The sequence below is a fragment of the Eurypyga helias genome, unplaced genomic scaffold (genome assembly GCF_000690775.1).
Source record: "Eurypyga helias isolate BGI_N326 unplaced genomic scaffold, ASM69077v1 scaffold29295, whole genome shotgun sequence".
Lineage (NCBI taxonomy): Eukaryota > Metazoa > Chordata > Aves > Eurypygiformes > Eurypygidae > Eurypyga > Eurypyga helias.
This window is the reverse complement of record NW_010252505.1, coordinates 12,234-40,012: the sequence shown is the minus strand read 5'-3', so window position 1 is coordinate 40,012 and position 27,779 is coordinate 12,234. Positions and strand designations below refer to the sequence as shown.

At 40.8% G+C, this 27,779-nt stretch overlaps 1 protein-coding gene across 1 annotated transcript; it reads left to right on the top strand.

Moving 5' to 3' along the window:
• Positions 1 to 751: 751 nt before the first annotated feature.
• Positions 752 to 27,142, top strand: BACE2 (beta-site APP-cleaving enzyme 2; the record flags this gene model as incomplete). The annotated part of the gene is made up of 8 exons (XM_010152422.1): positions 752 to 840; positions 8,741 to 8,957; positions 10,527 to 10,655; positions 11,861 to 11,995; positions 15,120 to 15,221; positions 18,636 to 18,785; positions 19,973 to 20,141; positions 26,613 to 27,142. Coding segments are annotated over 8 exons (1,245 nt in total), but the record flags the coding sequence as incomplete, so codon positions are not given.
• Positions 27,143 to 27,779: the final 637 nt, after the last annotated feature.

The window sequence follows — 27,779 nt, the reverse complement described above, 5'->3', positions numbered from 1 at the left end:
TCCTGGCTGAATCCAGCACATCATGCCATCCTGTTACCTTCTTTATTAGCACAAACAGTCATGTAACTGTGGTGAACCAGCCTGGTTACCTGACCCAAATGGGAAAAAGAGTGTCTCGTTTTGTCAGTGTGGTTTTGTTAGGCAATTTTTGGCCTAAATCATCCTCCCAATTAACCAAACAAGTGGCCCACTCTTAGGCCACCTTTCAATAAATGTTTTTCACAGTGTTTATAAATCTACCATCCTCCTATTTACAGATGCTGAAGGCTGTGGTAGGTTGCTGCTGCTCAGGGCAAACTGGGCATCATTCCCGTGCTCTCCAAACCATGATGCAGCTTCATGCTTCTGCTTATTTCTCCTCAGGCTTGAAGTCAGCCCCTACCTCAATACCTCATGAACTCTAAAGTCAAACAGTGTTTTAAACAGTATGCAATTCATCACGTGGCCAGGACACATGAGTTGGGCCAAAAAGAAATTTGAGATGGTCGTGAATTCATCTGCTGTGTAAATATGGGCTTGATGGGTTTTTCCCCCTTTCAGGAAAATGACTATTTTAAAGTATTTCAGCATGCTCAGCTGTTTTGAAGGGGCTGCAGCAGCATATCTTTCCCAAAGGTGACAGTGTTTATTTTTCAAGGCAACTTTCATAATTTTAAAACTGAAGGTAGTTTAGGCAAAAACATTAATGATTTGTTTGCTTGTTTGTTTAGCTGGATATGAAAACCACCTCTCTTTTCTTCTGTCTTGGCAGTTAAATATTCTGGTTGACACTGGGAGCAGTAATTTTGCTGTAGCAGGTGTGCCTGATCCTGATGTCACCTCCTACTTCAATACCGTGCTGTAAGTACCTGTTCTGCATGCTGTGATGGGTTAGGATGCCTTTTAGATTCTGGCTTCTCCATGAGAAAAAGGATAATAAAGCAGTTCATGGAGCTCCTGTAACATCCCATGAGAGTGGGATGTTTGCTGCCTGACTGTGATGGTTTAGCCTTGCCTGATGCAAAGTCCTGCCTGACACTATGAACAGTCCCACTGATGGCAGCGCAGCTGAGCTCTGAGCACAGTGATGATTAGAGCTGGAGAAAAGGGAAGAAGATTAGAGCATAAGAATCATTTGCAAAATCACACCAATTTCAGTCAATTTCTTACCCAAATAGTCTTGGAAGGAATTAAAAATTTAAATATACTTACCTTTTGATTAAAAACAAAAATAAAAGCTCAGTAATTGTATCTGTTACTTGACATTTCATCCAAAACCAAAATTAGTCAGTCAAAAACTAATTGGTTGCAGATTCAAGCAACAATTAGTGATCAATTAGTGATCTGGACAGACCTTGCTGAGTCTGGTTGTTTATAAGATATGACTTTGTGGTTTTGGTGCTTGTTACACAATAAATTTGCTGTATTTAGGATGAGGTGACATTAGTCACAGCCAAACACAGCTTTGTCTATCTGAATCACTCTACCTCCTTTCCTTCCTTTCTGCACTTTTCTAGTTTCAATTATTTCAGGTAAACTTCTCCAAAACACAGTGTCTATCTTTAGCTGAAGCGTATGGATAAAGACACTCCAAGGACTGGGAGGCTGGAGAGCATTACCATTCTCATTACCTCTTGAAGTATTTTAGCACAGGGTTTTGCATTTTTTTTTTTTCAAATAAGATGCACTGGTAATGGAGGGAAAGCCATGCTGCTTACTAAAATAGCCTTACCTCCCGTCACATATTCAGATGTTAATGGAGATATTTCATGTCACAGTCTGATATGACAAGGGTCTATGAAGTCCAGAATTTGCACTTGAAAGCCATTTCTTCACTACTGCAGGGTTTATGTGCCAGCTATCTTCCTCCATAGGTAGTGGCTAGAGGAAACTTAATTGCAAGGAATTAAAAGCACAAGCATTGCTTCTCCCTTTTCTCTTAAGTGATGTTATTTTGTCTGGAAGGTCAAGGCCTCCCTCTGCACTGCGCTGGTGAGGCCTCACCTGGAGCACTGCGTCCAGTTCTGGGCTCCTCAGTTCAAGAAGGACAAGGAACTGCTGGAGAGGGTCCAGCGCAGGGCACTAAGATGATGAAGGTCCCAGAGCACTTTCCGTATGAGGAAAGGCTGAGAGAGCTGGGTCTGTTTAGCTTGGAGAAGAGGAGGCTGAGGGGGGATCTTATCAATGCCTATAGGTATCTAAAGGGCAGGTCTCAGGAAAATGGGGCCAGGCTCTTCTCAGTGGTGTCCAGTGACAGGACAAGGGGCAATGGCCATAAACTGGAAAACAGAATGTTCAACCTGAACATGAGGAAATCCTTCTTCCCTGTGAGGGTGACGGAGCACTGGAACAGGCTGCCCAGAGAGGTGGTGGAGGCTCCTTCTCTGGAGACTTTCAAAAGCCACCTGGACTTGTTCCTGTGTGATCTACTCTAGGTGGACCTGCTCTGGCATGGGGTTGGACTACATGATCTTGAGAGGTCCCTTCCAACTCCTACCCTCCCTGTGAATCTCTCGCAACCATAAACCATTGAAGGTTACAGTCTGTTACCAGTGTTCACAGTGTACACTGTGTTTTGAGAACTTCATTACAAAGTCACTAATGACACCTTAAAATTTGGGCCCTGAAGAGTTAAGGTTGCTTTGTAAAATGACTCAAGCTCGTCATTATAGTTCGGAGCAATTAAAATAGCAATTTCTAGCTTGGGTGGGATTGATGGAGTACTGCAATATGCTCTGAGTGAAGTGCAGCCACCAGCATGCTTTAACCTGGCTACACCATGCTTCTTCCATTTTTAAATGCTTTTAAATACATGTTTTAAAATGTCATTTGGAAAAGACCCCACTGAAATCACTTAAATGTTTCAAAAATGTTGTTTGCAACAACATCTGTAGGTCACATAATACATACCCCAAATGAGGCAGGGCTGTCACCAGGTTAGGTCAGCCATGGCTGAGTCCAGCCAAGTCCTGTAAACCTTTAAGGATGGAAAATCCATGATCTCTCTGTGCAGTGTGTTTCAGTTTCCTAATGTGCAACTGGAACCTCACAAAATGTAACTCGTGGGTGTTGTCTCTTGTGTTATTGTCTGGCACTGCAGAGAACGGTTTGGCTGTGGTCTTTTTTTTCTGTGTCATCTTTGTAACTGTCTTTCAAGCTGTTGTAAACTGCTGTGAGATCTCCCCTTAGCCTCTTGTCTGCAAAACTGAAGCCCAGCTCCCTCAAGCTCTCGTCACAGGTCCTGTGTTCGCGGACCCTAACTTACATGGTAGCCTTCTGCCAACCCCTCTGTCCAGATCCCTGTTGAACTTGGTTCCCAATGCTGGCCGCAGTCCAGCTGTGTGGTCTCACCAGTGCTTACCAGATGGTGAGAGCGTCTTGGATGTCTTGTCCATGGCCCTGCAAATGTGGCCTGGTGTGGAATTTGCTGTATGCACAGGGCGAGTATGCTGTTGGCTCTTACTCAGCCTGGTGTCCACCATCACCCCAGATCCCTTTCAGTCCTTCTCTGTTGCTTCCCAGTCTGTCCTGATGCATGGAGTGGTTTCATCTCAGCTAAAAAACTTTGTACTTCCCCTTGTTGAATGCCAGGAGGTTTCTGTTGGCTCAGTCTTCCCATTTTTCAAGGTTCCTTTGGATTCAAGCTCTGACATTCAGCACGTCAACTACTCTCCTTAATGTAGTGTCATGTGCAGATCTGCTGAGGGTGCAGCCTGTTGTGTAGGTTCTTGATGAAGATGTTTCTTTCACTTTCCACCCCTGGGGCACTAGGCTTGTCACAAGCCTGGTGTTTGAGCCAATGGTTTCTGCCCTTTGGGCCCAGAGGCCTAGCCCATCTTCAACCCACACAATGGTCTGTCTGTTCAGCCCCACTTGCTCAGCTTCCGAATAGGAATGACACAGGAGATGGTATCAAAAGCTTGTCTGAAGTCAAGATATACTGCAGCCACTGCACTCTCCTCATCTGCATGGTCAGTCATCTGGCTGTAGAAGGCAGTGAGGTCGGTCAGGTATGATATGCCTGTGAAATTCCTCATTGAGTGTCCATGATTACCTTCTTGTCTTTCATGTGCTTGGGAATGGATTCCAGGAGGTTGCTTTCTGAGACTTTCACCTGAGGTGAAATCCAGTGACCTATAGTTTCTTGGGCCCTGCTGCTCATCTCTTTTTGAGACTGGCCTTATGATAGCCTTTTCCCAGTAGTCAAGTTACCTTCCCTGGTTGTCATGATTATGCATACATGGTAGACAGGGCCTTTAATATCATGTCAGCTGGATCTGTAAAATTACCCAAGAGTGACCTTTACCCATGTGTAAATGAGACAAATGACCTATGGACATTCTTCTTCCACATTATGTGGAACACTTCAAAATTAGATAAAGAGGTTTCCTCTCCTCTGGTAATCATTCCTGCAGTTTTTCCCTATATTCTCATGAAGTGCTTCCATATGAAAGTCATAAACTGCAAATTGAAGATGAGGGGAAAGAAGGATTAGTAATTTGTTAAGTTAATGGGACTGAGCTATAGATGTGTGCTTATTAGAATATTAATATTGTGTTGGAGAGAGAGAGAGAGAGCATGATGGGTATGAGTTTTCTGATTGCCATGCTCTTAGTTTAATTTTATTCAAATTACCAAAATCTGAAATTAAATGCATGATTGTTTCTTAACTGAAATCCAGGTGTGTGCATAGGAAAGGCATTACCTTTGTTTCAAATGACCTGGAGGGTGTGTTGTTCAAGATGAACCCTTCTTGAGCAATTTTAGAACTCGCTTGTTAAATGATGTGTGTCATGTAATTCTACTGTTTAATTATCTGAATCTTTTTGTACTAAACTAATAAAGCTGTTATCATGAATTCTTTCACAGCTTGGACTTCTGAGTGGTTTTGACAAAACTTGTCTGTGAAAAGTTCCGAGTCTGCTGTAATGACCGTGCTGTATAAGTCACCACAATGTATAAGGTCTTGGGAAATGGCATAATTTGTCCTGAACTGAAAAGAAATCACAGCGTTTGTTTGTCGTGCTGTTCCAAATAACAAGTTGTTGAGTGTGCTACTTATGATAAAGGAGCTACTTAAACAGATGTATAAAGGGAATTTACACTTGAAACTCAGTTATCAGTGGTGGCTCTGCAGTGATATGTGAAAGAGTGACATACTCACGGCTGTCAGTATTCAGCTTTCTGAACCTGTCTAAAGTTTCAAGAGCAAACTGCTCAAGAGTTGATCATTCCAAGAGATAGGCAGGTATGAAAATTATGGGCAATAAATTGGGGTTATACAATAAGTTATATACCAGCAAGCAAAAGTAAGCTGCGACTTTGGTTGTGTACATTGTACAGCTTGGGGTAAACTATAAACTCGTTCCAGAACCCCTGCAAATTACATAGGACTTCTTGGTTAGAAATCAATAATTTTTGCTGTGTTTTCATGTTTGTTTTGTCTTAAAGTCATTGGCTCTGAATCACTTATCTTGTGCCATTTATCTATCACTAGAGGGGGGATCAAAGCTTCAGTCCAGATTTTTTGCTCATAGCTGGTTTTTGTCCCTTCTTTGCCATTGCTGTCTGTGGAGACATTGTTTTGCTGTTTGAGAAAAAGTGAGTGGGTAAGCAGGGAAATCTGAAGTCCCAGTTTGTTGCAGAGCAGCAGGAGAGCATGGAGTTAAGAAGGAATTGCATGTGTTTGGCAAAGTTGGTGTTAAGTAGGACTTCCTGTGTAGTGGATTTGCTGTTGCCATGTTGAGCTTCACTGAAGCACGACATGGGAAATAATACTTTGGTTATGTTTTGCTCAGTGATAGATGCTGGTGACAAGGACTAACTGCATAAGAAAACAAACCCATTGCTAGTTTTCTCAGCTGAGGCTTGAGGTCTATTGGAAATTTGAGGACCATGTTTCTGTTGTCTGCTTTGGAGAGAAGGTAGTAACCAGGAAGGAGAGGGAGAAGGGAGTAGTCTCACTATAGCACCACAATCTAGGAGGCCTTTTTCCTTGCCTCTGGCTAAAATACACTCTGTCACTCTGTCCTGCCAGAAGAGTTGAATTTCTTGTTTTCTGATCACAGCCAAAACGACTTGTTTGGAACTTTGTACTGTGTGTTTATTTAAAAAAATCACTTGGCCCATGAATTAGAACAAGTCTCTAGTTTGACCTCTCAAGTTTTCTTCCTTTAGATCAGTGAGGTGGAAAAACACGGGTTGAGTACAGTCAAGAAGATGCAGCAGGAAACAGTTTTGCGGAACAGAATATAATTTACAGCCACAAGGATTATGTGAGATCATTTCCCACATTAGGAATTTTGCTCCTTGAAGGAAATAATAAGGCCTTCTTTTCAATATGACATTTGTGTGCTTTACAAATGAGATGAGTATCTCCATACCCCTTTCTACAGGTGGGGAAGTTGAGGCACAGAGGGTGAGGACATGACTTGTCCTGTCTTTCCACAGGAAATTTCCCCTACCATGCTGGAAAATGATCCCAGTCTTTCTGTGTCCGGGTCCACAGCTCAACCCATCAGGCTGTTACCACTTGCAGAAGAGCTGTGTGCTGCTGCTGCTGCTAGTCATGCAGTGTCTGGATTTGCAGATTTGCTTTGCTTTGCTTTATTCTCCCAACATTCACTTTTCTCTCTGATTTCAGATGTTTCCTCTTTTGTGGCACAGCCAGACACTCTTCTACATGAAGAACCTTGTATTTTCCCTTCCTTTTCCTGCCCCCTTGCTCAGTTTCTCTTATATCACTAATTATTCAGACTCTATTTTGATTTATAAAATGTACTGCCAGTATCACAGTGGTGCTCTGAAGACCCTGCCTGAGCAGAGATGTCCCTTTGTCTATGTGTCATACAAATGTAGAATTACACAGAAAGATAAAACAGCAGCAGAAGTGACCAGATGCAAGTAGCAACAGTATCTCTGGAATTCGTGCATTTTGAAATGCAATCTGTGGGGCATATAGAATCATAGAATCATAGAATGGTTTGGGTTGAAAGGGACCTTAAAGACCATCTAGTTCCAACCCCCCTGCCATGGGCAGGGACACCTTCCACTAGACCAGGTTGCTCAAAGCCTCATCCAGCCTGGCCTTGAAGACAGCCATGGATGGGGCATCCACAGCTTCTCTGGGCAACCTGTTCCAGTGCCGCACCACCCTCTCTGTGAAGAATTTCTTCCTGACATCTAATCTAAACCTCCCTGTTTTCAGTTTATACCCGTTACTCCTTGGCCTATCACTACAGGCTCTTGTAAAAAGTCCTCTCCCAGCACCCTTGTAGGCCCCCTTCAGATACTGGAAATCTGCAATGAGGTCTCCTTGGAGCCTCCTCTTCTCCAGGCTGAACAAGCCCAATTCTTATCTCATCTATTTCCACTGTCTGGGATGTTACAAGCTACTGAGCCCTGAAGACCCTTAAAGGGTAAGGTGTTGAAAGTAGAGCTACTTAGAGTTAGAGCCTGGCCTCTTACTATTCCATCCCTTCCTTAGGTAGGAAGAGGATCAGTTGCATGCTCCGTATGGCCAAACTGTCCCTCAAGATTCAGCATCTGCTTGAATGGATGGGAGTTGTCTGCAGTGCCATGTAAAGGTTGTTCCCCATAATGGGCAAAATTACACCAATTTCATTCTGGGCTCAGGTCCAGAGAGGGCTGTGAAGCTACTTCATGTGGCTGTTTCTGTCAGAACAGCTGTTAGATTAAAGCTGGATTGATAAAACTGTCCGCACTTGATAAATCACATGCGCTTTCTATTGTTTCACACACATGTAAAGGTGGGGTTATGAAATTATTTTAAACTTGCCTCTTTTTTTTCTTTTTTTCACTTTTTTTAAAAGCTGTCAAGTGAAAGTCTGTTCAGATGAACCGAGCGTGGTCATCTGTCTCTTCAGAAGGGGAAGCTGTATGCTGAGGAATGGGACCAAAATAAATTGTAAGGGATCTAGAACTTTTGTAGGTCTTCACTAGTGATGTGGGTGGAAGATGATTACTGTATTTATACTTCAGGATTTTAACATGGAAAGTCTATTGAAGCTTTTTCTAATATTTCTGCTGAACTCTACAAACAGGATTCTTTTAATTTCTTTGCTTCCCATACTTAACTGCTCCTTTTGTCTTTGCTGCCCTGGTCTAGAAGAAACTCCGTCCTTCCTTCCGCCAAGTCAGTGAATCATTTGTTAATAATATCCAAGTCTACTTACTTCCTGATAGATAGACCAAACTGCAGATTTAGAAAACCTATGTCTCACTTCTGATACTCACAATAATATTCCAGTTTACCCAAAATGGATTTTTTTAATACTATTAATGAGGTATTAGTCTTTAGCTATTCAGTTAGCTTGGGGTTTTCAATTTAATTTTAGATTTGAATTCAGAAGCTTTTCATTCCTAGCACCACTTAATACACTGTGTCTCCAGTTAGAGTATTGCTTCTAGTGTGATGGACCAGTCTGAGTCAGGGACATATTGCACTAGGTGGCATAATACCTTACATTTTAAAAAAAAAAAAAAAAAGACACACGTTGAAGATTTGAGTCATTGATGGCTTGAGGATAAAGACAGGGCCATGAGATTTTTTTTTTATTATTATTACCATTTTTTAATGCTTTTACAATCCATCCCCCTTCTTCTGTGAGTATATGTGATTGACTTTGGAGATGTCACTTTTTTGTTTTTCCTCTCTGGGAAAAAATGAGATTGAATATATTCTGTTGTCTTGCACTGTAAATGAACAACTCATGCATAAGTCTATCTTTTCCTTTTAAAGGTCAAGTACCTACAAATCTCAAGGGATTGATGTCACAGTTAAGTACAGTCAAGGAAGCTGGACTGGAGTGCTTGGTACAGATGTCATTACTATCCCAAAAGGAATCTCTGGAAGCTACACCATCAACATTGCTACCATTCTTGAATCAGAGAATTTCTTCTTACCAGGGGTTAAATGGCATGGGATTCTTGGTCTTGCCTACGATGCCTTAGCCAAGGTAAATCATCCTTTCCCCAGCTATTGTCTTTCACAATGACAGTAAGTAGGAATCTAACTACTAAAATAAAGCTAGAAGATGCTCAGTAAGCATTAGACTCCTCCCTTCCAGCCACTCTTTCTTATGGATCTTTTGTGTTTGTTCCAGAAAGAATTGGGTTGTGACACTACCACAGTCCCATGTGAGAATTTTTGCTTTTCTGGTAATGAAGGCTCCAATCTTACCTCCTCTGGAATGAATAAGCTTTTACAGAGATTTTAGTAGCAGATTATGGGAGTAAAGGCTTCTGGTATGTGTGTGGAGGGCATGCATTAGGGCTCTGATGATCTCCCTCGAGACTTGTCAATGGACTGATGGACTTGGCAAAGCCCTTGGCAGTTCATTCTAAGATGTTCTCCATTCATCAAGTAAAAGTTGAGATGGAGGGCATATATGGATAATGTCAGAACAAATATTAACTACAGTGTTTTCATGAACAAAGAGACAAGCACATCCTGTTCTTGTGGAGGTAGAAAATTCAGGTAGAAGTTTAAATTAGAGCCTAAAATTTATAATCTGAAATTTATTACCTTATAATCTAAAAGTAAAAACATGATTGGAATACTACATAGTCATAGTTTTCAACCTGCACCTAACTATCTGAGAAATTCATAAACTGAGATATATCCTGTTAGAACAAATGTCCTGCTGACTCTGGAATTAAAATGCTTTATTCGGGAGATGTGTGATCAGTATATTGACTTCTGCCAAACCTGCTGTCATACACTGTTGAGAGACAGACGGAGAAGAGCTGCTTCTCAAACCTTGGTTTGAGGAAATAGTGTATTCAGGGCATTTATTTTTCCCTTCTTCCAAAGGCTCAAGTGTCGTTGGCTTCTGAGGCTGCTCTGTGCTTTGTGTAATAAGAGCACTTGGCACCTCGCAAGCTAGCCAGCGCCTCTGCCTCTCGTGAGATGTACCTACACAGAAATCTGAATTACAGTGAAATCGTAGTGCTCTATAACTGCAAAGGAAAGTATGACATGCAGTGTAGGAGAGAACCTGTTGGCCAGTAGACAGTTGGAGTGAGTGTGCTTAGATATGAAGTTCTTTAAAAGAATAGGAAATAAGGGCCATTAAATTCAAAGTTTGTTAGAATTAAATTATGTTGAAAAATAAAAAAATCCTCACTTTAAAATTCTGCCTTTTAACTGTGGAAAGGTGTAAAGGGAAAGTTACATTTGGCTGTTCTAATAACCCAAAGCCTTTTCCAAACAAAAAGCATTGGTGAGAGTTTCTCCCTGAAACTGAAACTACTATGTCAGTTTGAAAACTGCAATTGAAAAATACTCTCATGCTTCAGGGATTTCTGTGACAGTGGTCAAGAATAAAAATGTTTTTAAAAACAACAGAAAAATGACAGATTTTAACGACTTATGATAGCCAGAATTTTTGTTACCTGCTTGTCAGAAATTCAGTTTATTTGTGAAAAGTGGTCTTGTTTGAATTATTTTCTCATTTCTGCAAACAGAATTTTTAATTAATACTTCTGCAATTCTCTTGTGTCTTTTGTTTTTCAACACCTTCAAGCCTTCAAGTTCTGTGGAGACGTTCTTTGATTCTATTGTGAGGCAGGCAGAGATCCCCAACATTTTCTCCTTGCAGATGTGTGGTGCTGGACTGCCTGTTTCTGGAAGTGGTACCAACGGAGGTAGTCTTGTGGGTATCTGTCAGTCTGAGAGGGAAGATATATCTTTGTTAATCTCTCTCCCTCTTTTCTATGACTATCCTACTTCTTCCAAATATAGTGTTTAAATATATGTTTTGCATTTTTAGGGAAAAGTTAAGCTCTTAGGCTAAACTCAAGTGTCTATTTTCATGCTCCATTCTTTTTTACTCTCTCAAGTTTGAGTAAACTTCTGCATTTCAAGTTCAATTTTAATAAAGAAAAACATAAATGTTACAGTGTTTCCTCAGGGCAGATTATGCTACCTGTCTCAAACTGAGTAGTCCCTTACTTAGCTGCTAAGCTTGTTCAATTTCATCAAAATGCTACAGTAATTCTTTCTACGTGATGTGAAAAACGGGAGAGGAATCGAGGCTCTTTTCCTTTTTTTGTAGACAACATACTAAAGGAAAAAACACTAAAGACCAGATCTGCTTGTTGTTACTCTGGATAGTCTTTCCATCAGTTTTAGTGCAACCAGGTATTGGCCATTATTTATCTGGAATCAGGTGTTGGACTGACTGATCCCAAATTATGCTGAAATAAACATATCAGCACAGGAGTTGTTCACAAATAGTTCTTTTGATGTGAATTCACATACTGTAAATGTTAACATACTTGAAATAGATGAAGCCCCAGAGAGAACTCGCTTACGTTAGTTCAGTTGAAAGTCTGACGGTCTAGTACGCTCCCAGCTTCAACGTAAGTTTTGATGGAAGCTAATAGTGATAGGAAGGTTAGGATGGTCATATTCCATTTTGGATGTGTGTAAGAAAAATGAAATGTTCTTGAACAGTATTAAAGTTTTTCTGATCTGATAAAGTGAATTTATGATGTGCAGGTTTAATATTCTGTTCAATTTTTTTTTTTTTTTTACATTGCCTTTATTAAACCATTGAAGATACTGTTTTGATTTTAAACAGTGGAGCTTTCATAAAAGAATCAGTGTGGGTTCATAAATGAAGATTCTGGTCATTTGGCCCAATATGGGAATTTTGTTTGACCAAAGCACAATGTACTTAATATGTTGATGTTTCATGCTGCTTTGTTATTGACAACTTGTCAGTAAAATCCTTACAAACAATGCTAAATTAAGATTTTGATAACTTGTGTATCACAGTTAAATATGCTTATTTTTCTGGAACTTACCCCAAAACTTAATGTCTGGGATTTTAAAGCATGTGAATTCCTTTCTTAGGTTCTGGGTGGAATTGAACCAACTCTGTACAGGGGTGATATTTGGTACACACCGATCAAAGAGGAGTGGTATTACCAGGTTGAAATTCTCAGACTGGAGGTCGGAGGACAGAACCTCGAATTAGACTGCAGAGAGGTAGTTGCGATTATGTATTTCTGTCTATATAAAATGCAAGTTTGGTACAAAACACTTATCAGCTTTTTTTCTTTGCAAGCACATATGTATTGCAGTCTCCTCTGAGAATTAAGGCTGCATGGTAACTTTGAGAAAAACTGAATGAGCTGCGTGACATGAAGTGTGGACATCATGCAGTCCTTCAGAGAGGACTTTTAAAGACACTGATAGTATTTTCAGTAAATTAGGAATTAAGCTACAATTTTTAAGTGAATGTTCCATTCAAAATAAGGCTGCTGTGGTTGGGAAGGGCTCAGCATCTTGACTAGTTTCAGTTGTAATGAAGGTGTCTAAACACTGAAGATGGTGCATTGATTCAAGGAAACCATAGTCTTGAAAGAACTACATGTTATGGTTTTCTGTTAATATAGTAAAATCAAACCAAAGGGTTTTAAAGCAATGCTGGTCAAAAAAAAAAAAAAAAAGCAAGATTTGGATTGACCTCCGTGGAACTGTCTAAGCATATAATTCAGCATGGTAGTGTGTAGGTGTCATCCTGGGACGCTTCCCACAGTTTCTCATCCTATGCCTCTTTTTTTATTTTTTTTTTTTCATAATCTAGTTTTGCTTGCTTCAGCCCTGCCAGTTATTATTCCGGATGGATATGTTTTCTGTTTTTAAAAGAAAAAATGTTCTGCTCTTGCTGGGTCAGTCTAATGAGACTGTGTTGTTGCAATTTTTATTCCAAAGCGGTTTCATTGTTTTCTGGAGGATATGTGTGTGTTTTCTTTGTTTCTCACTGTTGCTTGTTGTTATTTCTGTTTTGATTTTAGTTCTATAATTTTCATGCCCTGTTTTCATTAAACATCTTAATTTTATCTTATGCTTGTTCTCTTAGTTGGAAATCATTGGGACATGATAATTGTGAAGTTTTTATAGTTTGTACAAATTAAGCAATGTTCATGATAAAGTTCTTACATGCGCATAAATATATTTCCATACAAAACATGGAAGTCATACTGCCCTATAAAATATTTAAAACCAGTCACATTGTCTTTCAACTTAATGAGCAAAACAAAGTCTATTTAAATGCCTCTCTCTATTATACTCTTAGGAAAGCAAAACCGCTAGTCCTGTAGCATACATGTTTGTGTTTGCTTTTCTCTCTTGCCTTAAAAACCAGTCAACATGTTTTTGAAGAGGAGCCCTTGCACTAATGGCTTAATACATGCTGTTTCCAGAAAGCAGCTCACTTAAAATCTAGCCATGTTATGAAAGTTTCCTGTTATTGTTGCCCTTTTTGGAACTAAGGTTTGCTTTCACGTTGTATGTATTAGCATAGTATGCTAGTCACTGTTACATTCCCATCTTGATCAAAGGAGGTCTTCCTGCAAAAATTTAGAGGAAGAACAGTAAATTAGAGCTAGCATGATTAAAGTTTGGCTAGTTAGGGGCTTGCAGAGGATGCATAATTCACTGTATCTGATGAACTATGTGCCCTCTCTCCTCTCAGTTGTGTTCTAGGAAATGGAGTATTTTTTGTAACCATCACCAGAGACTACTCCTTTCCTTGCCAGGGATAAGTAGTTCCCTTGCTTCAATGCCAGGAATCTGTCCAGCGTTTCACTGCAGCTGTGGCCTTGATCCTGGTAGACCAGGTCTGAGAGGAGTACTAAGCTGCCAGCAGCGCAGCCTGTGCAGGGTGCACTGTTAAATATTAACCGGGAAGACCAAAAAGGCAAGTTACTGCCCTCTGGAAGTACGCTGTACACAGCTTGAAAATCCAGGTGCTTAGTCCCTAGCCAAGCGATCCTGCTACTCCAAGCATTTTACATGGGTTTATGTTAGTGGTTGACCCTCTTGGCTGTGCCTCCTACCCACTTTTTTTCCAAGTGTGGTTTTCCAGGGTGCTGGTGATTGCGTATTTGTGGTACAAATCTGTTTAGAAGGACTCCACAATGCCTTGATATTTCTCTCCACTCTTCAGAAGTATTTCTGAGTGTATAATAAATGGTCTCCTGTTTGCTTTTCTTTCAGCTCTGCTTAGCAGCCTATAGCAGCTTTTCTTTCAACAAGGAAATAACTAAGTCAGAGTTTCTGTTTCAATTTTTGGTGGGTTTTATTTTTGTCACTGTGGCAGAGATCTTCCATGTGACTTTATAACATTTAAACCAATGTGCTTTAAGTTTTCTTGCTGTTTGACCTCTTCCTAAAAAGCTGTATATTAGCTTATGTTTTAGGATTATGCCATAAACATGTCACTGTTCGCTTATATTGATCCTGCTCCCTAAGCCGATAACAAAAGTAGTTAATGCAAGCAGCTGCCACTGCTACTTGCCCTTTCTTTTTTTTTTTTCCCCCACAAATAATCATAACTTTTAAGGGGTTAATGAAGAAATATGTACCTTTTTAAAATGTTTATTCTATGTTTACTGGATCTGAAGTTTGCTGAAATCTCTTAATCTGAGGGTTGAGGTTTTAATAATGAAGAGAAATGTTTGCTTAGCTTTTTGTAGTGCAGATTTTGAGGCAGCAAGGTTAAAATTTTGAGTTTCTTTGTACTTGTTTTTGTCTGTGTTTTAGTGGTTTTCAGCAGTTGAGAGAGAAAAGAGTGGCATTTGGCATTGGTACTCTTGAGCCGGTACCGAACATGACATGTAATGAGGCTGCTGTATTGTGTTCACGGTGTGTTGTTTCTGTCATAGCAGACACCTCATTTCAGGGCTTGAACATATGTTTAAGCTACATCAGCGTGCTTAGCATCTGTCTGTAGTGACCATGAGAGTGCTTTTGCCCAAAGCGTATGGGAGGTAAAGTGGATTAGCTCACACCTCTGAAAGAGGCCAGGCTTTACTTCTTTTTACAATGGTTTGGCCATTTGTACCAGCTATGGTGACACACACAGTAATTTCCAGAGTGGTGTAGGTAAACTCACCTTTGTGTCTAGGCTTGACCGTATCTTGCTTTTGCTCTCAGACTTCATTTGAATTCAAGCTGTCAGCTAGAGAGAATTGCTGACAGGTATGACATGTGGGTTTGGGAAGACAGCTACCAAAAGGAAGAGCTTTGTCATTGTTATGAAACAGTTGAATCTACATGACATTAACTACAGTGTGTAACTTCTCCTTTTTTTCCCCTTCTTTAGTATAATGCCGATAAAGCGATAGTAGACAGTGGGACCACGCTCCTCCGTCTGCCCCAGAAAGTCTTCAGTGCTGTTGTGCAAGCAATAGCTCGCACATCCCTGGTAAGCTAATGTCATTAAACCTCCTCAAAATGCTAAATTCCTTTTAAATGGTCACAAGATCTTTGAAAGGAGTGTCACCTTTGCTGTCTACCTTATAGGTCATAGGGCTTTAACCTAAGGGGAACAGAGTCTTTTCTGGTCTACTCTTGTTAATAAGTGAGAAATGACTGATAGGCCTTGATGGAAATAGAAAAGGGAAAGGAAGAGGTGAAAAGGGAAAAGGGAGGAAGGAAAAAGGAGGGTCCAAGTACAGACAAGAAATGCATGTATGGAAATGTGTCAGAAGTAGCAAAGAGATGGAATATTTTGTTCTAAGCATTTCAGAAACATGGATATAATCACTGTTGCTCTGATTGAAAGTATTAAGAGAGCAAAAATCAGTCCTTTCATTCAAAATGTATAAAGTAGAAGAACCTGCTCCTGCAAACAGTTTCTTTCCAAGTATAATGCTTATTGTTTCATAGAATGGATGCCATTCATTAGGTTTATTCATAGCAATAAAGCTGCTTTTGAACTTTGTTATTGAACGGTTTATGTTTAAAAGCATTTTCCTTTGGAAACACTGTGGGCTTTAGAAGAAGGGCATGAGCTTTGTGAATTTATCTGACTGTAGAATAACTGAAGCGGCATTTTCTGGTTAAGAAAAACTATTCATAAATTTTGGTTGAATGCAGTGAACAGCGCCAAGAATGTTAAAGGTGAAGAATAAATCCCAGATTTTTCAGTGTGAGGAATTTTAATATGTTTGTCATGGATTCACGATCAGACAGTGGTAGTCATTGCAAATCACAAGGAAGTACAGTAACCAGACTACCCGATTAAGAGCAGAGATTTGGCATGAAATGTTCTTCACTGCTTGCGGGTGTCCAGTATCTGAAATAAAGGTACTAGTTATGTATCTCAGCTTCCCTGGTTGAAAAGTTCAACTCTTTGCACAGCACTTAAGTATTGACAGGAACAATTTCAGTCGATGGGGGGGAATTGAAAGAAGCCTACCCAAGAGCTCCTTTAATGGCACTTTGGCTCCTGTGAAGTGAGTCATAGGGATCCAAAGTCCTTTGTGATGTTGGTCAGAAGGACATTTGAACTAGGGCCTTCCACATGACAAGTAGTCAGTCAACTGATCAAGAAGGTATTAGAGGGAAACCACTCACTCTGCTTTACGTGTTTTTACTAGGAACACCAAAAACCATTAACGAACTCTTCTCTAGGGTTTGTTTTTAATATCAAAGACCTTGCTGCTCTACCCCTTTCCCTCTACACACACCAGAAGTTACTTTCACAGCTCTAAACAAAGGAGATAATCTATTAAATAAGAATATAGTTACAAGATGTAAGGATCCAGCCATGTAGGAGCGATGTTAGGAAAATGGGTATTTTCAGCAATTGTACCATGGCATCACAACCGTATTGTTAGTGCTCTGTGCTTCTGGCAGGCTATGCATCACTGAAACTTAAAATCATCTGCTGTAGTCAGACATACTTCTCTGACCACAGGTGAACCAGGTTAACAAGTTCCTTCTCCTAGCAGCTTGTTATGAGCTTCACAGCAAGATGTTATTGCCCCCTCAGGTACACTGGGATAACTGCATGTGAAGCATTCCTTCATACAGCTCCTTAAAAACCCCAGGCTGGGAGCTTTATACTCTTTAGTGGTGCAGATTGGTTTTTGAAGCTTAGGTATTTGGATCGAAGTCTTTTATGGAGCCACTATAGATGCAGTTTAGTGTTGTCAGGCCTGAAGGGTGGTGGTTTTAGCGGATGAGCAGAGATGAGCCACAGAGGGGTGGCAGCTACTGCACCTCAAGGAGCTGAAGTCAGAACGGCATGTCTACTCGTGGCATTAAAGTAATGCTAAGTTAATAAGCTGGAGAAAGGAAGGATCAATGAAACCTAAAATCTTTATTTTAATAACCTTTCAGATATCACACAACCAAATCCCTCAGTGCATTTCTCCAGCATACAGAAGTAAGGCAAAGAAATGCAGGGTAATAGGCTGTCCTAATGGGAAATGAAAGTAGGCATTTGAAATAGAGCACTTCACAGACTTGGTCTGTCCTGTCTGGGTGTTATCTTACCGTATTTCTCAGACCAGAAGTTCTGCTTTCCAATAGAAAATGGAAAGAGAAGATAACTCTGGTTTTCAGTAGGTCTGGCCTGAAACTTAGACATGAGGGGCAGAGTGTTCTGTCCCACACCAAAGAATGTACTGAGGTGTGCCTTGAGAGTTAAGGGTAAAAGGAGTCTGTTTGTGACGGCAAGTCTCATTGTGTATTTACGTGAGTGTACGCTCATTGGCCCAAGAACAGAGACGAGGACCAAGGCGTATCAAGTCTCTGCAGTCCTAACAAATACTTCACTGGCAGGTATGTGGGTGTGTGCGAACACTTGTCACCTGTAAAATGTCATATAACTAATGTATGAGCTGACGTTTACAAAATAATCGATGTCACAAATACAAATGAGGGGAGCGGAGGGGCTGGATTCCATCTTTCTTCCTCATGCAAACAGGAGGCTTTGGCTGTGCAGTGTCAGAACAAGATACTGCCTTGGATGTTTCTTCATGTGGGAATAAGAACCAGTGCAAAGTACTGCACTCAAATAAAGAAGGTTTTTCCTCTGATCTGGCAGCAGATCAGCTTTGTGTGCTTCAGGGAGCATGAACATTAGCCAAGATGTTTGTCTTAGGCAAACAAGCTCTGCAGGGGTTTCCTTTTTGCTTTGTTGGTGCCATGGATACATTAAGAAGTACTGTTAATCAACCTTATTTCAAAAGCATGTCAAGTTGTATTGGTAGCGAGTGGCAGGGCAGCATAAGAGGCAGAAGGATGTGTTTCTTTCCATGGGCTGTAGTAGACTTTGATTCCCTTAGGTGCCAGGAGATTTTGGCCTTAGCCCTTGGCTTCGGAACACTAAAGTTGAGTAAGAAGCTGTAGGTATGTGAGGAAGGGAGAGGACTCCATTACATGTTCATGTGGTTTGAATTTTGATTTGTATTTTTAAAAAAAATACGTCAGCTGCTTCAGAACATTGGCATTTGGTCAGAGCTGTTGAGAGAAAAGGGAGGGACATAGTAAAATCCCATGGATACTTCACTCCTTTGTGCTACTGATTGCTGAGGGAGGTCATATGTTATCGGTGTAGAAGTGGAAGTAATAAGACACAAATGGGGAGGGGAGAGCTAACCTTGCTTTTGCCTCTTCCCCCTTCTTCCAGGTCATAGTGGGTTATGATGCATCTTGGGTTGTGTGTTGGGTTTTTGCTTTGATCCTTAAAGGAAAAGCTCTTTGCTAGACTTGTGTTCATGCTTGAATTTTTCCATGGAAATGGAAAAGGAATTGAATAGTGGTAGTGATCATGTACAAAAGTCTATCAAAATATAAGTAATCCATGTGTATCACTTCTTTTTAATAGATACAAGAATTCTCTTCTGGTTTCTGGACTGGTTCACAGCTTGCATGCTGGGATAAAACGGAAAGACCCTGGTCCTTATTTCCCAAACTCTCCATTTACCTGAGGGATGAAAACTCCAGCAGATCATTTCGGATCTCTGTCCTACCACAGGTCTCAGCCTTCTTTGTTTATTCAGTTATGCGTTTATTTTTACTATTATAAAACTCCTGCTCTTAAAAAATAGGAGCTATTTTTAGCAGTAATAGAGAACTGGCTTATTGCATGCAAGGGAAATCTTTTTAAATTAAATTTTTAAAATCAATTTTTAAATAGGGAAAATAACAAACCTGTCAAATCTAAAATCAAAAAGGAAAACACAGCTTCCCTTGTAGTGAAGTTCATGTAGTTGGGAATAATTATTTCAAGTTATCAGGAAAAAATAGGCAAGTTTTTGTTTTGTTTTCCTGAGCTTTAGCCACATTAGATGTCAATATAGAATGTCTCTTCTTGTTTTGAACTTCTTGTTTTGGGAAGCAAATTGATTAATTTTTTCTTGGCATTCTGAGTTGGAGTGCTTCTCTTGAATATGACAGTCTTGGCAATGAGCCTATGTGATCTTTTCACCAGTTTTTGTAGCTTGGTCAGTTTATCTTTTATTAATATTCCATCCCAGCTTTTAGAATATAATGTGCCACTTCTAATTTTCCTCTCTCTGGTGTGCCATCCCAGCATAGGTTGCAATACAGGCTAGTATCCTCTGACATTACTAATATAGTCTTTTACCTTAGAGGATGGTCAGGAGCAAAGGGGAGAATGAACCTCTTAAGTACATTTTAACTTGAAATATAGCAAAAACTTATGATAAGCTTTTTCTGTATTGATCAGGTAACTTGGCATTCTTTCATCTTCCCTGAGGAGACAGGGGTAAAATGTGACTTGAATTTATGAATCTAGAGCCTTGAAGCTTGCACTGACTGCTCTCTGAATCAATTCCATCCTGATAATTTTTTAAATAATAAAAATTATTCTCTAATATGAGTTCATATCCCATGCTCTTTCTCAGCAGACCTTCCCTTGTGGGAAAACACCACAAAAAGTGGCTCTCATGAATTTCCTGTTGATCTTCACATAGCGACAGGCTGTGTTCAAATTTAAGCTTAGAATCTAATAGCTTTACCTCTTACCTGCCTGTAAGCTTTGACCAGTTTTATATAATGTACAGAAATCTGTTTGCTCCTATTCATTCTCTATTGCCAGTGGAGTCTGAGTGCTTGAATATAAAAATTGAAAGGTCTGAACTTCTAAGTATTGTCTGATGCTGCTTCTTACACTCTGTTTTTTTGGGTTTTTTTTAATAGCTTTATATTCAACCCATCCTTGGAATAGGAGAGAATTTACAGTGCTACCGATTTGGCATCTCTTCCTCCACGAACGCTTTAGTTATTGGTGCTACAGTCATGGAAGGCTTCTATGTAATATTTGACAGAGCCCAGAGGAGAGTGGGATTTGCAGTGAGTCCGTGTGCAGGTAAGAGAAATATTGTTCAGGACTTGCTGAGCGAGCAAACACTTGCTGCTCTCAGAGAAACACCTTTGCCACTTACATGATGGGGAAAAGAGTGGTTGCTCATGAAGCGTGAAGGGTATATTTTTGAGCAATCCCAAGCTATTCAGATTTCAAGAGGAGGAAAAGAAAAAGCTTTATTGCATGAAACAGTCTTTTGGCATGAAATAAATCAGCCTCAGCTCTGGATATCTTAGCTGCGCTCTTCCCTCTGAGAGATGATCCTCCTTCAGAGACGTCTGTCTGTGCGTGTGGTTTCCCCAGCAGTTACATGAGACCTGGCCCTGTTTTTAATGCAGCTTCATTTCTGCACAATCCCTGTTCTAATTTGTGGATAAATGGATTCTTCAACTAACTTTTGCAATGTGCAGTGAAGTACCTTACCGTGCTTTTCTCTTAATGTAAATTGTGCCTTTTCAACCTCTCAGAAATACTGAAGAAAGAGCTAAGGTGAAAATGAGACTCCCATTAAGACTTGTGATGTTTGTGTTGCTTCTAAACAAATAGTTTTCTCAGTGTAAGTAGAAAGCCATTAATTTTTTAATTAGGTGCTGAGGAAATGTGAAAAAGCTCATAAATTTTTGGCTGTTTTTACAGTGCTGGTTAACTTTCTTGCTTTCTCGTGGTTTCTCCTGTCTCCCATGGGTAGCTAAAAACAAAAGTTTTGGGGTTTCCTCCCCGTGTTGATGAGACATTGCTTTGGCACCACAAGAACATCTAAGTGGGAGAGGAGGGAAAGGATGTGCACCCCTATGCAAGTCTCTGTCCCATACAGAAGCGGTCTGTTCCCTGAAAAACATTGTGTCATCTGAGATTTGCATGAGAAAAGGACTAGAGTGACAGTGCTTCTTTAATCCCCAGTATTTATGTTAAAGAGGGTAAGGGCAGTAAGTACTTGAGTGCTTTATGCAGCCAAGTAATGGAGGAAAAAAAGAGAATACTAACTAGCCAAATTGTAGCCCCAGGACATTTTAAAAGCTTTTTTTTTTTTTAATCTCTCCACTGTTAATGGGTTCAAAATTGTCATCTTTGAGCTTGCGATGAGAGAAAATCTGGATATTGATGTGGGTTGCTTAATGAAGACCTCCGTGAGGTAGCACGCAGTGATGAAAGACACCTTTTTCAATGCATCTGGAAGCAGAGTGTAACTAGACACATACCACAGACCAGGTTTTCCTGCCTTTCACTCTTGTGCTTCCTGACTGCAAGGTTAGCAAGCGTGGATCTGCCTCCTCTCCCTGCCCATTAACGGGGGGGTGTGGGGGGTGTGTGTGTTATTCTGACAGAACGTATTGACCGACAACGTGGTTAGCAGGGGACGCGAGCCAGCTGGTGCTCCTAAGAACTGCTTTGACAGTGCGTCTTTTTCTCAACAAAGAGTCAGGGAACCATAATAACACCTTCATGTTAATATTGCTACATAGAAGCAGAGAGTTTGGCCACCTCATGTAGTTCTTCCGGCCTTGTCTAGGGATGAAGTGTGTTTGCTGAATATGAAATTAAACCTGAATTTACATGAGCTTAGACACATGATGATACCCAGCTGGTATGAGAAGGCATTTCCTCCTTGCTTCTTTGTCCACGTTTCATACATATGTCTAACTAAGCATCATGAGAACTTAGAGAAATCAGATGATACAAACCACTGGCTGAGACAAGATATACTGATATGTCAGGCTCTGCTCACACGGGGCAGATGACATTTTGCTGGATGTGCCAGTTATTCTGAATTCACTTCTTCACAGCTTGTGGTTTCCATATTTAACACTGCTTTCATCAGAAAACCACAACTGTGAGTGGTTAGCAGTCAGTGCAGTGTGAGGGATTAAGCTGCCTAACTGGCTTCCTGTGGAGGCCAGCCATGTCCTCCATAGCAACTATATTAATGTAATTTATTTGGAGCTTTTTAGTCTGTTCGTGGGCATAAATCAAATTGAATTACTGGTGGCATAAATCTTCAGAAATAGAGAAATATAAAAGACCATTTGGTGTGGCTTTGCAATGACCTATGCTTTCTTGTTTACATTAGAGTGTTAACACTAAACTTAAGCCCGTGTTTTTATGACATGTTAAACTGGTATGTGCTGAATACAAAAATGAGGGGAACAGGATTAAAAGCCTTAACTTCATTGAGTTCCTCAGTTTCTGTTGAGACTTGGCTAGAGAACTGTCTTATCCCACAATATTCCTTGCACCATTTTCATTGTCCAGGATGTAGCAAGAGAAAGGAGAGTTAGACGGCTGCAGGAAGCTATTCCATTATAGCAGAAAAAGAAGTTTGCTTTTTCCTCAATGTGTGAAACCCTTTAAGATTTATTCTGCCTGTTACTAATCTGAAATCATTCTAAGTTGCCTGTTGACAATTTCAAGGATAACCTACTGTTTACAGGATGACTAGGGAAGGTTTTGGATCAGGTCCCGTCTTGAGACAAGATGTTCAGATCAAGTAGTTAGTATTAGTGAAGCAACCTAATGGTACTTCAACACTGTGCAGAATTATACTCCTAGTATTTTTGTAGTAAGTGAGAAGATCTTAGAGCAAGACTTGGCTATTTTCTTAGGGAAGAAATGCACCAGGCACTGTAATCATAAATGATTTCCACACTAAACTGTGATGAGAGAGAATGCATCCAAATCTGTGGGCACTAAACTCAGGAGAATGGATGGCACAATGAATAGCAGAGCTTCAGTCCAGAAGGACCTTGGTAAGCTGAAGGACTGGGCAGCAGAAAGCTCAAGAGTTGCAGTGAACAGGAGTGCAAAACTCTGCACCTCAGTGAAAAACCATCATGCAAGGGACCAGGTAAATAGCAGCCCTCTGGAAAAAGAACTGGCCATTATGGTGGGCCCCAAGTTGAATGCAAGCCAAGAGTAGAGTGCAAGTCAAACTACATAACAAAGGGCAGCATCCACTGGTTACATTCAGGAAGGCTCAAGTTGAACATGAGGAGTTTCTTCTTCACCAGGAGGGTTGTACAGAAGTGAAACAGGCTGCCCAGAGGGATCATGGGGCGTCCATCCTCGGGGTTTTACAAGACCTGGCTAGATAAAGCTGCAGCTTACCTGATCTATTGATGATGACAATCCTGCTCTGAGTAGGAGGCTGTACTAGGCGATTTCCAGGGGCCTCTTCCAAGTAGCACTTTACAATTTTATGATAAATTTGATCTAACTTGAGATTTGCTTCCTTCCCAAACCATCCAAGATGGTGAGTGAATGAGAGTGAGTGTGTTTGCGTTCTACACAAATGTTAAAAAAGTGTTTTTCCAGAAGTGCCATTTTTGTTCTGTAATCATCAATAATGAAAAAAATCCCATTTATTCAAGGTCAAGTATCTCTTGTAGGTAGCTACCACCAGATGTTCTAATAAAAACATGCCAAAACAGCCTAATTCAGCTAATGTGTAATATGGTAGGCATACATGACCACTAGTTTATGTTAAGGGCCTGTTTGAATAATTTAGGCAAATTTCCCTTCTTGATTTCCTCTTGGTTCCTCTGGGGGTGGAACAGAGTGAGGGAAAACTTTTCTTTTTGGAGGGAAGAAAACAGAGGCTGTGCTGCTATCAAGCATTCTCAGAAGGTAGTTTAAAATGTCAGCCACTATGGCAACAGTTTTGTATTGCTTTTTTTAATAGGAGTAATTATTGTACTCAAGCCAAATAATGAGTAATTAGGAACTGTTTATTTTCAGAGCTATCTCCAAGGTGGAAAATTGTGCTGCCTTCCACGCCCCTCCCCCCCCGCCCCGACATCTTCAAAGTGGAGAAATTTGCTAATTTCTAAATTGCTAAGTATTAATACTTACGCCTTGCATTTCACATTAGTATCAAATGTGGTGTAGTTTGGGTTTGCTGCAGGACTGCAGAGAGACAGAGGAAATGGTGTGAGGGGCTGAGATGTCCAGAAGAAACAATTTCATGGTAGACAAAGTTCAGTATTGGGACTCTGAGCAAAATGGATTCTGCCGCGGACCTTCTAGGTAGTCTTTTACAAGTCTGTCCACTACTGTACAGCTGTTTTACTGTATCTACGTAACAGCAGTGTCCTGGCAAAGATACACTGACAATATAGGCTGTGTGGGCCAGTTTATTACTTCCTGGTGGGTTGAGAGAGTACGTGTTTGGTATTCTCCAGTGTTAGGGTGCTTATGGGTGCAAACTTCAGTTTTACAGTGTATTGTTGCTAAAGGAGTCCTCCCACACTTGCAGCTGGAGAAGGGATTGGTTCAGTTGAGTGATCCTACAGAAAATTCCTCATTTTGGCATTTTATTTGTTATGGCAGGTTGGTTTTCCATCATATCAGCAAGTGTCCCTGACTCTCCTTGCAGCCCACCAGTCACTAGCACCAATGCAAAAGGGGCAGCGAGGGACACGAGTGAGGGCAAGCAGGACTGTGTCTTTCAGCAGCAGCACCCGATTAAGTTGAATTAAGTCTGATGAGACTTAAACCTTAAAATAATATGAGGCATTGGGAGACCAGGGACTGAATACCAACTAAAATCTCTCTCAGTGAATTGCAGGCAAAGCAGCCCACCTATTCTGTGTTTTTTTCTCCACAAAGAACCTTAAAGGCCACCTTCTTGCCTTTCCAAAACCCAAGCTCCCCTTTTCTTTCCAAAGGGTATTTTATGCTAATCTCTTTAAACATGCTTTCAGGAGACTTGCCTAAGATACGTGAAGCTAAGAGATACTGTTTTCTGTAGGCAGGATCACTTACAATTTGGCAAGAGCACCTCTCCTATGATGAAAGGCTGCAAAAATTGGGCTTGTTCAGCCTGGAGAAGAGGAGGCTCCGAGGAGACCTCATTGCAGCTTTCCAGTATCTGAAGGGGGCCTACAAGGGTACTGGGAGAGGACTTTTTACAAGAGCCTGTAGTGATAGGACAAGGGGTAATGGGTATAAATTGAAATCAGGGAGGTTTAGATTAGATATCAGGAAGAAATTCTTCACAGAGAGGGTGGTGAGGCACTGGAACAGGGTGCCCAGAGATGTTGTGGATGCCCCATCCCTGGATCTCTTCAAGGCCAGGTTGGATGTGGCTTTGAGCAACCTAGTCTAGTAGAAGGTGTCCCTGCCCAAGGCAGGGGGGTTGGAACTAGATGGTTTTTAAGGTCCCTTCCAACCCTAACCATTCTGTGATTCTATGATTCTAAGAGTGTGTCTGTGTGTAAAATGAACAAGAAATGAAGCAGCAAGGTTAAACCTGAGGCCCTTATGAGAAATATACAAATGTCTCTTGAAGTATCTGACTAGAAAAGTGAATTACAACTCTTTGGAAGGCTGGTTAAAATGCACAAACAGTACTAACTGCAGGCTCCTAGTTGCCCCAAGCAAGCTAAAAGGTATCCATCCTTCCCTGGCTGGAACCGGCAGGTAGGAAATGCTCTTAATATTTTGTTGCCCTAGGCAACTCACTTGCTCTGCCTTTACAATATGTATAGCCCTGTCCACAACTCAGGGGAACTTTGCTGCGCTTGCCACTGTTACTGTGACAACCATGGGCAGCATAACCCTTTTTAGCAAATACTGGTTGAACTGAACGAGTAGGGGGTTGAGACGGTAATGAAACAAGTCATACAGGCTGTGATATTACTAAGACATGTTCGAAAGCAGAGCTGACAAGACACTCCTTCATGCTTCTCGCCTTAGCTTTGTCATCTCCATTTTTCAAGCTGCTTGGTTAGCTTCTCCCTCCGTGCCCAACAGCACTGCTCCTTCACATCCCAGCTATTCACTCCTGATGATGACCTTCCTCTCCACCATTGCCCTTCTCTGTACAGCCATCACCTAGTTCTCCTGTCTCGCCTCCTCTTCCCTCTGAATTGTCACCTCCATTCACAAGACTATCTGTGCTGCTTTCCACCCTGCACCTTGTGTTTAGGGTACAGTCCTTTAAGGTGTCTATGAAGCTAATGGTTCTGCCTGCAGCAGGCAGCTTCATAGATACCTTAAAGGCCCTGGAAGGATAGCAAACACAGCAGAATTAGGAATCATCCGAGGTATTCTTCTATTTGTTGCAAATGCCAGAAACAAATAAACACTGCCCAGGCCCTGACCTACTCCAGTACAGGTACTGTAGGATTTTCAAGCTTTGTTAAATTGGCATTTCTGAAAGATTAGTCCAGGGAGAAGAAGTGATCCAGTAGCTTGGGCTTTGATCTGGGCTGAGGGAAACTTGATTTAAATGCCTGCTGTCTTGTTGAGAGCCTGTGTAGATGTGGAAGTATCATGGTCTCCTTATGCTTCAGATTCCCATTTTACAAACATGGGATACTAGTATTTTTATTGCAATAAGAAATACAATAAAACATGAGTATGCTGAGATGTGTGATGACAGAGGGAAAGGGATATACAAGTATTTAGGCTAGATCTTTGTTATTTGCTTTAAACGGTGTCTATAGACGTAATGCTTCTCTTTTTATAATTTCTCAGAAGTTGATGGCTCTCCAGTATCTGAGATTGAAGGCCCTTTCACAACAGCAGATGTTGCAAGCAACTGTGTTTCTGGTGTTTCTTTCCATGAACCAGTGTTGTGGATTGCCTCCTATGCTCTTATGAGCCTGTGTGGAATTATCCTCCTTGTACTGATCATCCTGCTGCTTATTCCACCACGGTGTCAGCATCGCTACACCGACAATGACGTGGTCAATGACGAATCCTCCTTAGTGCGTCATCGATGGAAATAAGAAACGTGACTGTGAAACTCGGGACTTAAACAGAATGAAGAACAAAGTACTTTGCCAAGTGGAAGAAGCCAATGCCTCAGTCCTTTCTACGTTCATTACAAATTGCTGTTGAAATCCTGCCAAATATCCTGCATCATAACTTTTTAAGCTTTATTTTCTAACACCAATTCTGAACCAAAGCACTGTTAACCACCTCTTAAGTGCTATGGTACTGGATTTGCTACTGCAGTACAATGAGCCTTTATGCTCTCAATAGTACTTTCTTTTTTTTAAAAAAAAAAAAAAAGAAAGAAAGAAAAAAAAAAGAGAAACACATTGTGATGTTCTTCCACTGTCTGAACAAAATTGTTCATCCCTCTTTCACAAAAAAAGGATCTGTCAGTATTTTCTAACTAATCGAGCCCTGACTGTAGAAAAAGAGGAAAAAAAAAAAAAACTTCATCATCTTTCTTATTAATTGCATTAAATGAATACTGCTTTCTGTTTACATCAATTCATTTTGAAACCGTGCTCATGGTGCGGGGGAGGGAGAAAGGTCAGACAAGCAGCAGAGAAAAGCAAGTGAGGTCAAGAAGGCATGTGGGTTTTTTTCCTCAAGATCACTGCTGCCTCTTGAGAGGGTCGCCCTTCCTGAGTGTCATTACAGATTAGTTTGAGGAGGTGAAAACTGGGAAACAAACTTGTTCAGCCTTAGCGTAAAACAAGACTACCTCTCTTAATTTACAAGGATGCTACCACTGGTAAGCGCGTGGCTTAGAACTGGTCTTGAAGCACAAAATGCTCCTTCCAATCAAATGCAACTCCGTGGCTTCAAAGTAGTGGAGTTTATAGAAGTTAATACTTCATGACTTTCCACTTTGCACAAAAGAAGCCTTTCAGTTTTCCCCATAATGTGGGGGTTTGTAGGGTTTCT